This window comes from Hemitrygon akajei, chromosome 11 (assembly GCF_048418815.1).
Source record: "Hemitrygon akajei chromosome 11, sHemAka1.3, whole genome shotgun sequence".
NCBI classification, from domain to species: domain Eukaryota; kingdom Metazoa; phylum Chordata; class Chondrichthyes; order Myliobatiformes; family Dasyatidae; genus Hemitrygon; species Hemitrygon akajei.
In genome coordinates, this window is record NC_133134.1 from 135,361,606 (window position 1) to 135,377,205 (window position 15,600).

At 37.5% G+C, this 15,600-nt stretch overlaps 1 protein-coding gene across 9 annotated transcripts in view; it reads right to left on the bottom strand.

Annotated features, from left to right (window-relative positions):
* hnf4a (hepatocyte nuclear factor 4, alpha) overlaps positions 1-15,600 on the bottom strand; it is a 175,630-nt gene that overhangs the window by 14,668 nt on the left and 145,362 nt on the right. For all 9 annotated transcript variants that reach the window (XM_073061735.1, XM_073061737.1, XM_073061732.1 and 6 more), the window contains 2 exons: positions 10,572-10,666; positions 2,474-2,580 (listed from right to left, as the gene is read on the bottom strand). In XM_073061735.1, the coding sequence (XP_072917836.1) occupies positions 2,474-2,580; positions 10,572-10,666 (202 nt within the window). The remainder of the gene's footprint in view (positions 1-2,473; positions 2,581-10,571; positions 10,667-15,600) is intronic.

Below are 15,600 nucleotides of genomic sequence, written 5' to 3' on the forward strand. Positions count from 1 at the left end.
CAAGCCAGCAAAGGATCTGTTGTTCGCATTCAAGAGAAATTTCCATTGCTCTAGTCTGAGTGTTAGACAATAAGCAATGTATTCCTTAATAGGGCAGGGCAATATGACTCCTGATGAAGGGTTTTGGCCCAAAACATCGTCACTACCTCCTCCCATAGATGCTGTCTGGCCTGCTGAGTTCTGCCAGCATTTTGTGTTTTTATTTATTTCCAGCATCTGCAGATTCACTCGTGAGGGAAATACGTTGGCCTGCTTTATGAATATTTACTTCTAAAGTGAAGGGCTACTATGAATTATAGTGTTAAGTCATCAAAGGTATTAGGCACCTCATTTTCTTCTGGTAATTTGTATGCTGAAAGATCTCTGATTAAAGCAGTTGCTTCAGAGAAGCTTTCACATTTAAAACGTTGCACACGTAAGATAAAACAGATTAGTGCATTAAAGCCAACAAATTAAAACTATGTTGCACAACTAGAGATAACAACATTTGACACAGTAAGGTCAAGCCTTTTAATAGTTCTTAAGTTTTCAATTGCATGTGTTCTATAAGTTATCTATTTGAAGCATATAAACTACTCAGGCAGAACTCCACCGTCAGAAGATAACCTGATGACTAAGCGATCTGTTATTTGGAGTTAATGTAAACGCATCACATGCAAAAGGTCTTAAAATGAATCACATATCTGTGGTGTCAGGAAATCATTTAAAGTATTAATTATCTGCATGACTGATTTGGGTAACCTAAAGTAGTAGAAGGTAATCTATTACAATGCATCTACTAAAATCATCAATTTATATTCACTGTTACTCTTTTAATGGAAATGATGAAATTATGCTTTTTACTTGCGGCCCCTTGCCAGCTAGTTAACAGCTAGTTAAAATACATTTTCATCTAATTTTTAAAAATGTTGTTTATTTGGTCAGTAGCTCCAGTCACAAGGTAGATAAGTATCTATCAGAACTGTAGTTCAAGAACTAACCCTTACTTAGATAAAAAGGTGGATGGTTTAGACCAGCTTTTGGCATAGAGGTTATAATAAACTTAAAATATAATCAAGCTTGTTGTGTGTTAATTGGTGAATGAATCCTTCTGCAGAAGCCACCACTCAGGCTGAAACAAAACATCTTTTGGCTCAGGAACATGTAGATATTTTTGATGAAGAATTGGGAATCTTGCTTTCAGCTATCTTTGTGCTGACTAAAACACATGTGAATGAAATGATAATTCAGCTGAATCCATAGTAGGTACTTGCTGTAATGCCATAACACAAGTTTCTAAAGCATTGTTTATTTTATTTACTATGGCCTTAATCAAAAGAGTAATCATAGGAAAACAATTGCAACTTACAATCTGGAGATTAATTTCAGACGTGGAAATTTTAAAATAGAAAAACACACAGAGGAAAAAGAGCGATAAAAATTAAATGAAAACTTAAGGAAAGAGATGTAACATGAAAATAAATGTAAAAAAACATTTCTTGAAGGAGTTCTGAGTAACAAGGCGGGCATTGTTATAAAGTGCTAATGATTGCTTCCATCATATTTCAGTGCACTAGTCCACCAGCTCAACTTTAATGCCGTTCACATTATGGTCAAGCAAATAGTGCTTTCTGGGACTTAAATGAGGTCGGGGTAGGCAGTGCATAGGTCAAAGGTATAATCGGGGTCCTGGGCTTGTGAGTGAGCCGTTTAAATGACAGGGTCTGGAGGAATGGGTGTGTTCAGACGAAAAGATAAAATCTGGGGTCTTGGTATGGCTTGGCGGAAGGATCAAGGTCAAGGAGTGGCTGCTATCCAACAGAAAGTATGCTTGTGGCATATGGTGGAGGTATTAAAGTAACAACATAATGCTCTGGGATATAGGAAGAGCCACAATTTTGTGCCAGGTTAATGAAGTCCAACCACCAAGTGTGTCGATCAATGCTTGCTACAATTTAATATAAGTTCTCCCAGTTGCTCTGAAAATTAATTTCCACCATAATGGTGAGAAAGGGTTGTATTAACAAATTTATGGACAAGTGAGTTATAGAAAAACTTGAAAAATTGTATTAGCTACTGATCAAGTGATTTCATGTTGACTTGCTATTTTCTAAATGCGATACATATGAACATAAATATTAATCTAAAGAATGGGGAAAATAAAAGGACAACAGATATACAAAGTAAACAAGATAGCACAGCAGATTAATTCATTTAATTATTTGACAATTCTTTTAAAATCCAATTAAAACTAGATTTGATTAGATTGCATTATATCACTCCTTCAGTACATTTAAACTATTATACTATTAAAAGCTTCCATTTATTTAAGTTAAAACAATCCTTATTATCCAAATTATTGAAGCAAAGGAACAACAATGATAAACTAGGCCTTAAATGTTAACTAAGTAAGTAAAAGCTCTGACCAGATATACTGTATCTTCCATCACAATAATTTGTTAAAACATGGTAGTATGAGATAAAGTTACTGTACCTGTCGAGAAAGAACTTCTGCTTGTATGAGAGCATTAATTGAAGGCAAACTGCTGTCCTCGTAGCTTGACCTCCTTGTACTTATTCTGTCCCTTTCGTTCTGCACAGCTGGAATTAAATTCAGTGTTTCTAGATGATTGTGTTTTATAGGTGTTCCATTAAACAGAGAAAATCTTAAATGCTAGAGATACTTCAGATGCTGGAAGCCACAACGAAACAAACAAAGTGCTGGAGAAACTCAGCAGGTCAGGCAGCATCTATGGAATGGAAGTTGACGTTTCCGGCTGAGTCCCTTCATCAGATTGGGAAAGGAAGGAGGAAGATAGCAGTGTAAGAAGGTGGGAGGAGGGGAAAGAGGACAATCTAAAAGGTAATAGGTGATGCCAGGTGGGTGGGGGAGAGGGGAAAAGGGCTGGAGAAAAATGAATGCAATAACAGAGGAGAGTGGATCATGGGAAAATGGGAAGGAGGAGAGACACCAAAGGGAGGTGATAGGCAAGTGCAGAGAAGAGGTAAAACGCTAGGGTGGGGAATTGAAAAAGAGGGAAGGGGAGGGGAAAAAGTTACTGTAAGTTGGAGAAATCGACGTTCATGTCATCAGGTTGGAGGCTACTTAGAAGGAATATGAGGTGTTCCTCCTCCATCCTGAGTGTGGCCTCATTGTGGCAGAAAAGAAGGCCATGGACTGGTATATTAGAATGGGAATGGGGATAGGAATTTTGGCTAGTGGGAAATTCCACTCTTTAGGGATGGAGCTGAAGTGTTTAAAAAAGCGGTCCCCCAGCCTATGTCAGGTCCCACCAAAGGAGAGGATGCCACATCAGGAGCACCAGATACAGTAGACGGCCCCATCAAATTTGCAGTTGAAGTGTTGTCTTATCTGAAAGGACTATTTGAGTCCCTGAATGGAGGTGAGGGAGGTGGTGAATGGGCAGGTGCAGCAGTATTGCCATTTGGCAGGATAAGTACCGGGACAGAGATTAGTGGGGAAGGACAAATGGATAAGGCCATCACAGAGGGGGTGATCCCTGCAGAAAATGGAGAGTGGAGAAAGTGGGAAAGTGCAAAAGTGGAGAAAGTGAAAATCTTTAAGTGTTCTTAACTAAAAACCAAACTTGCATTGAAATCATTAGTGTATGTGTGTAAGTAGATTGAACTGTACTTTGTAATAAATATAAAACAAAGGTTTTACCAAAATTAAAAATATTGATGGTAGTGCATTGCATTGAAACATATATAATAATTTTTCTGCAATGATTCTTTAATGTAGGTTTAAGAAACAGATTTGCCTTCCGAGATGACAATAAAGTTTTGAAATGGAAGCGCATTTACCCAGCTTCATTCAGGAATTCTTAAATTTATAATGTTCAGAAAAGTTAGTCAGAAGCAGTTAAATTTAAATTAGTGAATAAGTACAAGACACACAAAATGCTATAGTATTTAAATTGCCACCCCATCTACTAAGAGCACGTTGGTTGCCACTGCATCCAAAAACCCCAGTCTGTCTTGTCTCCATTAAAATTGAAAGTGCGTATACTGAGTTCAGCAATCATGTAGCCAATATTTTACCCATCTGATCCAAATTTATCCACTTTGGAAATGGAGGAGTGAGTGATAATATGAATACTGACACTTAATGAATTTTAAGCTGTGCCCGTGATTCTGGACCACTGCATTGCTTAACTGATATTTTATATTAGTTAACCTAACAGTCAAACCTTTTTCTAAATGAAGCAAACTTCTTTAAACAAAAACTTCTGCATGGCTCCAAACTGGAGCCACAAAATTTAATGCATTCCTCTTAATGAAACAAATGCAAAAGTTCATCAAAGACTGAAGGTGGGCACAGATTCTAGGGTTTTTCAATGGTTGTTGTAGGTACACCAACTTTGCAGTGTGAGCACCTGTATGTACTAGCATAGAGTACTTCTCTAATGAAATCTTCTTCCAGCTAAAGACCAGTTAACCATAAATGGCATATCCAAATTAAAGTAGAATATAAACTTTACAGAAAGACCAGGTTAATGTACAATTACAATTCATTCAAAATGTCTTCTATGATGCAGATCCTTTGCGCAGATTATTGATAGAATGTCAATTGCCAGAATATATTTTTCAAAATAAAGTGGTGCAATCATTTATTCATACTATTATAAATCTGGAAAACCTGGAAATGTGTACATCTACATAAAATTCAATCAGTTAGATACAATGAATAACTTTTATGAGAGAAGAGTGGCAGCGTGCAGTCAACTGTCCTGAGAGAAGTTCTCAAGGTTACACATTGGTTTATCAGTGGAGACATCGTGCTCAGTCACAGAGTGCAGCTTTCTGAATGTTTGTTCAGCACTAACTGGTCATGGGCCTCAAGTGAAATCTATTGAATATTAACAGATCTGGGAAAAAGATTTGAAGTGGGGAACTCAACTTTCATTTTTCCTGTTTCAATTAGACTATGATATCCTTCCATGCAATTTTATCTCAGAGAGGTGGAAATTGGATAAATGCTGATCTGGACCAACAGCAGGTTAAATAAGCTACAGGAAGAGACATGGTGTTGGAACATATGCAATATCCCTGAGGCCTAATCAACATTGGTCCTTGGCCTAAAATTTACAGATTAGAATGCAGAAACAGAGCAACAGAAACAAAGAACACAGATAGGCTATTTGGTTCTTTCAGACTGCTCCAACGTTCAGTATGTTTATTATTAATTATTCATTTCAGTATACTGTTAAGAAATGTATCTCTCTCCTTGAATATATTTAATGATGCAGCTTCCACTAGCTACTGTGTTCATCACCCTCTGAGTGAACTGATTTAAGAGCATAATATGAAAGAGCAGAATTGGACCATTTTTGCCCATCGAGTCACTCGCCCATTCAGTCATGTTTGATTCTTTTTTCAACCCCGTTCTCCAAATATTGGCTCAAAATGAATTGGCCCATATTCTGAAGCTGCAATCATTCATTCTGAACTCCTCAGTAGGTGGAATGTCTTCCTCATATATCAGCCTTGCCATCAGAGTGTAATAAATCTTTATTATTCTGTTTACATGGCAAGAGCAATCTTTTGCAGGTCAGGACTCCAAAACTGCACACGCAACTCCAGTTTGGTCTTGTACAATCCTGTTTCAATGTAGACCAACAAATTATTTGCCTTCCTAGCTGCTTGCTGCATCCATGAATGTATCGTAAGCGACTCCTGCACAAGTTATGATTTACCTCTTCCTTACCTAATTTTGCAACATTCCAATAAAATCTGCCTTTCTGTTTTTAGAAACATAAATGTCTATCCTCACATTTATCCATGTTATACAGCTTCTGCCATGGATTTGCCCTCTCACCCATCTTGTCTAATTCACAATAGAGTCCCTTCTGCATCATCCTTACATTTGACTGTTCTCCCCAGCTTTGGGTTCTCTGGAATCTTAAAAATGATATGCTTAGTTACCTTATCCAAATTGTGAATGAACTGGAGTTCAAGTACTGCTGCCATCAGTACCAATTATGCACTGCTTGCTACCCTGAAAAAAAGACCCATTTATTCCAGCTGTCTGTTAGACAACTCTCTGCTGAACAATTCCCAGTCCATGTCAGTATATGACCCCTGAATTTTAACTTTGCATATTAACCTCTTACATAGGACATTATCATAGTTGAGATACACCACATTAATTGATTCTTCCTATTTAGTTACAATTTTCAAGAATATCTGGGAGATCTGTTAACTATAATTTCCCTTTCATAAAATCATGCTGACTTTGTTTATTGTTATTTTACAAGTATTCTGCTACTGCATCAATAGTTATATTCTTATGCTATTTGTAAATGCCAGTTTCTGGGGCATAGTCTCCTTTAATGAAAGATGAGTTTTGTAATGGGATGTCTGTTGGTGAGGGTCAGCCAAGAAGCAGATTGGGTACAGTTGGGGGCATTGAGGGATTGATGTAAAGTTCAAACAGCAAAGCTAAGAGATCAGAGGGAGTAACTAGAAATCTGAGTTTAGGCCATATAATTTGTTAAAAGAAGCATTTTTTTTAATGCCACGCTCCAATATTCCCTCTTGGTTTCACTTATTCAGACTGCTACGGGCCAAATAAGCCTGAGCAAGGTGGGCCTGACACAACTCTTGGGGAAAATGGACCTCCAGAATTGTTATATATCTAAAATTAATTATGAACAGTAATTGTTACTTTAAGGGTGTTAACCCGATAAGAATTGTCAAAATGGGAGAAAGTCACAAAAAAGCAAAATGCAGGCCACTTAGCTTAACATATGTCGTAAGGAAGATGTAAGAATCTGAGTCCGGTAATATAAACAGAGACAAATACTTTTCACAGATGACCTTACCATATATGAGTCTGATGTCCCATTCACTGAAGTGGTCGAAGAGATGCAAACCCAGCAATGGGATTATGGAGAATTTTAAATTTGGGTGACATAATGAGAAGGCCAGGAAAGCCTTATTATGGTCCTAAATCAATTCACTCAGTGGGTTATGAACCGATGCATTTTCTGCACAGTAGCTACCGGAAGCTGCATCATTAAATATATTCAAGGAGAGAGATAAGTTTCTTAACGTTATACTGAAATGCATAATTAACAATAAGCATATTTAATGTTGGAACAATCTCAAAGAACCCTCTTTTGTTTCTCTGTTTCTGCATTCTGCAATCCAGACCCACTGGTCTGATTGCCTCCTTACAGTTCCGGGGTAATTCGGAATTCACAATAAAAGCTAATATTTCCAGGAACACCTATATGCTGCAAATGAGCAGATTAATTTTTAAAAGCTGCTACAACAGATTTAGCCTGTATGATAGGCTTTATAATATTATCTCTTGGTATGTTGAAGATGAGAAGATAAGAATTGGGAATTAAAAAAGTGGAAAAGTCAAGAAGATTATGGAACTGAAATGTTCCTAAAGAGAAAATGCTTAAGAAGAATGAATGGGTAACATTTCTAATTAGAGTCGTGTTGAGATATTATTGAGTCTAGGGAGAGGTTATACTCAGTGGCATTGGGTAAACTCAAAAGAGCTCACACCAGTACTGTTGCAAAAAATCACAGAGTGTGAAAATATGTAACTACTACAAGTTTGTAAAATTTGTACATGATTTGAAGTGGAAGCAGTGTAGAATATCAGTATTAGTTGTGAATAGTAATTGTTACTTCAAGGTTGTCACTACTTTAAGGATTGCATCATGTGACTTCTATCCTGCAACAATATACATGGAATATTCATTGTAAACAGCTGTTGAATCAGCTATAGAGGTTATATTTGGGTTTCTGATGTCTGTATTTTAATTTGTCCACCGTAAAATGGATCTCATTGAAGGTTAAGAGCAAACTGAGCACATATAATTTACATAAATTGACACTATGGCCCTTAATAACATATATGAAATGTTTTACATCAGTTTTTGCTGATAGCAAGAGAGCTAAATCATTAAAGTGCATTTTGTGCATTTTTCTGGTAAACTCAGGTATATGAAGTTGGATTCCTAGATTGAGTCCCTGCTTCATTTTCCCTGACAAATGAGGCCAACAAGCCCTTGTTTTGGCACCTAGTGGATACTTGTTAATTGGTTAATTGGCATCAGTCCATTTTCTTTTCTCTATCTCTGGGTTCTTCCATCTTCTTTGTTAACTTTTACTTCTAGACTTGGTAATAACCACACCAAGTTACAGTTCAGCACTCACAAATATAAGCCTTCTGGAGGAAAGCAAACATAGACATCCACAAAGGGGAAATGGAAACTGAATGGTTGAGCTGATGACAATGAGAGGGAAGGATTTTGCTCATAATAAGAGAAAAGGGTATCCTGGGAATTCAGGCTGTGGATTCCTGGAAGCTGGAGTATAGTGACAAAGAGATAGCCCTGGATTTTGAAGAAATATGTCCTATGGCTTGGAAATGTGATCTCTCAAGGAGATCATAGTGACCGGATTTGATGCACAGGAAGGATAGTGATTTGGACTTAGTGAGGTAGCAGAGATGTCTAAGCATGAAAGTATGGCTATTTGAAGGAACTATGGTTTGTGGTTGGGCAAAGATGAGGAGCGAATGATTACTTTAAATGACTGATCAGTAAGTCAGTAATTTGTGGAATACTGTTTCAGCCCTTGGGGAAAGGTTGGGCAAAATTAAGTTGGAATTTCATTTAACACATGAAAAGTTAGGCTTGAGTTTTAAGGCAAGGCAGATAAAGTTGTAGAAATATATTTTTAATGGTTTAATTTGGAAAATGTGAACATATTTGTTTTGAGGTGAAGCAAGTTAAACTACATAAATACGTTGTATTTTTTGCTTCAACCATTTGAATGAGTGCAATTACATCACATTTGTGCAGTGCTTTAGCTTAGCTCCTGCCATTTTCTTTCAATACACAGTACTTGTTGCTCTTCACTGTTCTCATCTGGGATATAACTGGCTTAGTTCATGGTGTATGCTGCAGAAAGAAGTAAACTTGGAGTCGTGAATGAGTGTGCCAAAGGTAAATTCCAGGACAAGGAGGCTAGAAGTCCAAGGAATGGCATAGATAGAGACCAGGATATCAGAATAGGTGAGACTGCCACTTTGCAGTAAGTTCTGATTTTTGAATATCTCCAATATCCAAACTTAGATAAGCCTTATCTAAGGGACATTGTTTGGGCTGAGTAGTTCAGACAAAAGAATACACTTGTATTTATCTTGAGAGTAATAAGATGTAAAAGACTGATGAGGTGAAGATTTTTCCTTCATTTTTATCTTTATTTGAGGATATCCAAATGACGTGCTTAGACTGATAGAGAATGTGCAGACATGGAGCTGGGTGCCAACAGAGTATGGAGATGAGATTTCCACCTTTTAACACTATATTTCAAAGCAAACCCACCTTCAAACGCCTAGACTTGGGACTCAAAATCTTTACAGCTGAATCCTTGACTTCCAGACCAACTGACCACAATCAGTAAGGATTGTTCTCACCATGAGTATTCTCAACGCTGTTGCCCCACAAGGCTATGTCCTCAGCCTCCTGTTCTACTGCCTATGTGCTCATGAATGCGTGGTCAGATTTTGCTCTAACTCCACCTACAAGTTTGTAGATGGTACCATCATAGTGAACATATTTCAAATAATAATGAGTCAGAGATAAAGAACCTACTGGCAACAAAGCAAAAGACCTGGTCTTTGACTTCAGGAAGGTGCACATAATCTGTTTATATCAACATTAGTTTCTCCTGGGCATCATGGCCTAGAAAGCTCGCCAGCACCTCTGCTTCCTCACGAGACTAAAAAAAAAATTGGCATATCCCCTTTGACCCTCACCAATTTTAATTGATGTATCAAAGAAAGCGTCCTATCAAGATGCATCATAGCTTGGTATGGCAATTGTTTTGCCCGTGTTTGCAAGAAACTGCAGATAAAACATGAAAGTCTACTTCAATGCTCTGCATAACTATTTCCTTAGGTAGGTAGTGTTGTGTAGCACAAAAGGAGATAATTTGGTCCATCTTGCCATGTTGGCACTTTAGTAGAGATCAGATTTCCAATGCCTGCTCTTTTTTTAAAATTTTCAATTACTTTGGTAGGGCAAACAGATTGGTCTCAATCTCCAGCTCTATATTATTGCTATCACTTAATCCAATTCCCATTCATAAACACTGAGTTGGGCCCTTTGTTAAACATCAGCAAACAAAATATTCCTGAAGTAATGAATCATATTTTATTAGAACAATGCATTTAAATTTACTCATGTGCATCAATCTTATGATGCTGCAGATAGAAAGTTAACAGTGATCCATCAGTGTCGACGCTATCTCACCAGACAACTTGCCATTTAATCATCTCTTCTTGTTGTGAAATAGTCTCGTTTGTTGTAAGGACATTACTTACTGATTGTATTTCTTCTGGAACCTAAATTTCATTGGTTATAAGTGCTATGGATTCTAATCTTTCTTTTAAATCAACTTCTTCATTGAATTAGGTTAATAACATTGCCTGAATACAAAGCTCTTCAGCTATCTTCTTCTGACGCTTGTGGAATTCCTATGAAATGTAAATGTCTCATTATCGACAGGCTCTGCTTTGTGTATGTACTTAGGTTTCTTACCTTCCTTTTTCATCCCCGCACGAAAGCACTTTTTTAATCTGCAGTATCTACATTGGTTTCGTTTGTCCTTGTCTACAATGCATTGTCTATTAAACCTTGAAGGGAACACACACAAAAAAATTCACATTATTAACAACTATCAGTCACCTATAACATATTCAAAAGAATGTGGACACATTGAGCTTTATACATAGCACCAAATCAGATTGCTTTAAATGTGCAAATCTAACGATGGAATAATTTATCACCAATATTTTTACAGGCAAACCCTCTCTAATCAACAAGAATGAAACAGAGAGGAAGCATGGAATTACATCTATTCTTAGTTATTGTCTTAATAAAATTAAATCATAGCTCTAATATTAAGTGTAGTTTAAATATTCTTGTCATTGGCACAACAGTGGAATCGCCAGCACTTCCATCTTGGGCACTAACCTACAAAGTACCTGGGCATCTGTAGGGAGCGGTGTCTCAGAAAGGCACCATCCATTATTAAGGACCTCCAGCACCCAGGACATGCCCTTTTCTCACTTTTACCATCAGGTAGGAGGTACAGAAGCCTGAAGGCACACACTCAGCGATTCAGGAACAGCTTCTTCCCCTCTGTCATTTGATTCCTGAATGGATATTGAAGCTTTGGACACTACCTCACTTTTTAAAATATACAATATTTCTGTTTTTGCACATTAAAAATTTATGCAATATACGTAATTGATTTACTTGTTTATTTATTATTATATTTTATTTTATTTATTATTATTTTTTCTCTCTCTGCTAGATTATGTATTTCATTGAAAATTTAGCTGCTAAGCTGCTGCTAAGTTAATAAATTTCACGTCACATGCCGGTGATAATAAACCTGATTCTGATTCTGAATAACCTGGTCACTTCAAAGAATTAGTTGCTCTTTACAAGTGACTAATTGTTTCCAATTTGAATTGCAATTAAAATGGCATCCAGTTAAAATATTTCAGTTTAACATATCCTATGTCATAGAGCTCAATTATAATAAATTGCAGGGTGCATTTTCAGGTTGAGTATAAGAATAAATGTTCTTTTCTGCCATTACATGCTATGATTGTGAGTGTGTTAGATAATTTTTTGAGGGGAAGTTACTTTGAAATATGATTATTCTTTGGAGACTGGACACAGGAAAAGGAAACATGAATGAGTAAATACTGTTGGTCCTCAGTATTCCATTCACAAGCAATAATTCCATTCACAAACAATGGGTAATTTATCCTTTTATGTTCAGTTTGTATAACCATGTATTCTATCTATTTCTGTCAGGCATGACATCCCAACTATGTGCCAACTGCTAGTCTGATTATTGAAATTTCATTGTCATGATCTTTTCTCAACATTTTTACAATGAGACCAATGACACTTAACTACACAATTTTTCTGAAAATTAGCAAATACTTTATTGACAGCCAATAAAGACTGCAGTGCAGTTGTGGGAAATGGAAAGTGAACTCACAAATATACATTGAAACTATGTATTCTATATGTAAACAGTGTTTAACTATCATAGCATGTTGCTCATCTTTAAATACAGTACTGAGTTCTTCTAATAGTTACTTAGCAAAGATTGTAGCTTATTATCTAAAAAGGATGAGCAGTTTAGGCCTCAAACATTATCTTGCACCCTCAGCAATGATACACCCCTGAGACTATTGCATCAGGTGAGATGCTACTGTTTTGAAAGTTTAACGATGATAATTCTTTACATTATTGCTTTACTGCAAATGTACAATAGTTCTTCAGGCACATTATTTAGCTTATATGTTCCTCACAAATTTCATATCCTTATTTTTTAAGAAAATAATCAATTCAGAATACTTTATTGCAGGTTCTGTATGTAATTTTATATTTGTGGCTCTATACCAACATTGCTTGGTGAATGGAATTTTATCCTTGTTTTCCTAAGTTGTAACATAATTATAATGGAGTGAAACTTCATGCTAATCATTAACAGAATTGGAATGAAAGGGAAAAAAACTGTAGGCATACTTCTTTAGAAACAGAGGAGAGTCTTTATAAAAATCTCTGGTTGCCTTGGTAGAGATTGTTCAGTTATTCAAATTATACATAGTTATATTTCATAGACATATCATAAAGATGTTATCAATGGAAATTTAACAGAAGTGTCCATCCTTGGCTGGTACCAAGTAGTACAGTGGCTCCACCTAGATCAGAGACATCCTCTTACAGTGGAGCTTTCTTATGTTTATTTCTCATTTGGCAAAGACATTTTATGAGCAGATGGGTTATTAGATTTCTTGCAATGTTCATCTTAACCAAGGCTATTTACATTTCTCTGAATGGAAATTTCTTCAGGTGGGCATTGTTGAGAGTAAATTATTTATCCCTTGATTTAAATGCCTTGACTCCTGATTCACCTTTGCATACTTTGGCTTCAGCAAGTAATATAAGTCAAAATAACTGAACACTCAGGACATCTGAATGTTATCAAACCATGCCAACATGGTTTTATGAAAAGTATATCATGTTGCACAAATTTGCTTAAATTCTTTGAAGAATTTGACAGGGAGAGGGGATAGAGGGGAACCTGTAGATGTGTGTTTAGATTTTCAACGTGCCATATAAGAACCTGGTGCGTACATTAAGAGCACAAGATATCGAAGGAAGTGTGTTGGCATGGATTAATAATTTACTGCCTCATAGAAAGCAGAAAGTTGGAATGAATGGGTTGTTTTCAAGCTGGAAGAAAAGTGCCAGGTTTCTGTTTTTGGCCCAGAATTGTTTACTTTATACACTAACAACCTGGAGAAGGGAACAAGATGCAGAGTCTGAGTGTGATGATTGTGACTACGACATTGTGATTCTGCAATGACATACAGATATTCTATGACTGGCAAAAAGCCTGGGAAATGGAGTCAATGTGGAGGAGTATGAGTTCATGCACTTCGAGACGAGGAATCAAAAGGTGGATTATTCCCCTAATGGAGAGAATCTGCAGATGAGTGAAGTTCAAATGGATCTAGGTGTTCTTGTGCACGAGGCAGTCCAAAGGAGAGTCACAAGATTAATTGCTAGGATGAGAGTGTTGTCCTATCAAGAGAGGTTAAATGATTTAGGTCTATTCTCCTTGGAATGAGACATATGGGATAAGACATACATATTTAAACATACAGTATCAGAAGTGGGTTTTCTCTAATTGAGTGTTAAAAGTTTTAGGAGCACTTCACTCTGATGTAACTTCCTAACTGGCAGCTAAGCAAGAACATTGTGTTATTTTTCTACAAAGTACAAAAAGAATTTTGTAATTTGTACAATTATTTGTAAAATTTGTAAAATTGTCTCTTGTACAGGTTGTCCATTGAGATTGCTTCTTTCATTTCCATGCCAGATGTGCTACATCTGGATTGTATTGATGCATGCACTTCACTATGAACATTTGCTTCAATGTAAAGCCATCTGACAATCACAGGAGTCGGACAAAGACAAACTCTCCATTGATCCACAATAAAGTCCAGAAAGACGCTGCAGAAAACATGGCTCAATAGTTTATTTGCATTTAGAATGAGTGCTCAGGGGTCTGAGTAGGGAAGGTAAAGAAGTGATTTTTGGACAATACACTGAAAACAATAATACTTTACCATCTACCAGTACCATACGTTAATTGTGGGGCAAATATTCCCATCACTTCAAATCAGTCTAACTTCTGCTAGATAGTTATCATTCTCAGTAGAAAGTTCAAAATTCAAAATAAATTTATTATCAAACTATGTATATGTCACTCTGAAGTTCATTTTCTTGCAGGCATTCACAGTAGAACAAAGAAATACAATAAAATCAATGAAAAAGTACAGACAACGACTGACAAACAACCAATCTGTAAAAGAAGACAGACTGCAAATCCAAAAAAAAAGGTGAATAAATAATACTGAGTACATGAGTTGTAGAGTCCTTAAAGTAAGTCCATAGCTTGTGGAATAAGTTTGGTGTTGAGGTGAGTGAAGTTATCCACACTGGTTTAGAGTTGGAAGGCTGAAGGATGGTTGTAGTTGCGAACTGAATATCTAGAGTTACAGGATAGGAAGGTAGGCAGAGGGGTTGGTGTGGTTCTGCTGGGAAAAATTGGCATTAAATCAGTAGAAAGATGTGATATAAGATCGGGAGATGTTGAATACTTGTGGGTTGAGTTAAGAAACTGCAAAGGTAAAGGGACCCTGATGACAGTTATATACAGGCCTCCCAACAGTAGCTGGGATGTGGACCACAAATTATAATGGGAAGTAGAAAAGGCGTGTCAAAGGGCAATGTTATGATAGTGATCGAATATTTTAACATGCAGGTAGATTGGGAAAATTAGGTTGGTAATGGATCTCAAGAGAGTGAGTTTGTTGAACGCCTACAAGATGGCTTTTTAGAACAGTTTGTCTTTGAGTCTACTAGGGGATCAGCTACACTGGATTGGGTGTTATTGTCAGGGTCCGGTCCGGTCCGGAATCCACGTTGCGGGTCTCGATCCGGTCCGAGGCCTCCAGACTCTGGGTCCTGCAGTTGTCCTTCCCGTCACCCGTGAACTAGTTAGGACCCGCCTGGCTCAAGGAGGCACACCTGTGACTCATTGAGTTGCAGGTGCTTATAAGGGGCCTTGGGACTGGGACCAGGGGGGTGGTCGTTTTGTTCTGTTTCCTGTTCTCCGCTGGCTCTGAACTCTTCTCTGCGTTCTGTTATCCTGCCCGGGCTCAGATCTACTCCTCATCATGCTTCTCTGCTCCGTACCAGTACGGCCAGGTTGGTCCTCTCCCCCACCCTTTCTTCCCATGCGCTGATCCCGCTTCTCCGCTGGTTTGTGTTGTTCGCGCGGTCGCGCTGTCTGTCGGCCTTTCCCGATTTTCCTGTTATCATGGCTGTTGTGTTGGTCACCCTGGACCTATGCCCATTCCTTCCCCTTGCCTCCGTCAGACAGGTTCGGCTGACCTGCCACTGCCCGGCAGTGGTTCTGCCCCATCCTTCTCTTGCACCCAAACCCTGGGATTGTGCTCCACACCCGCCT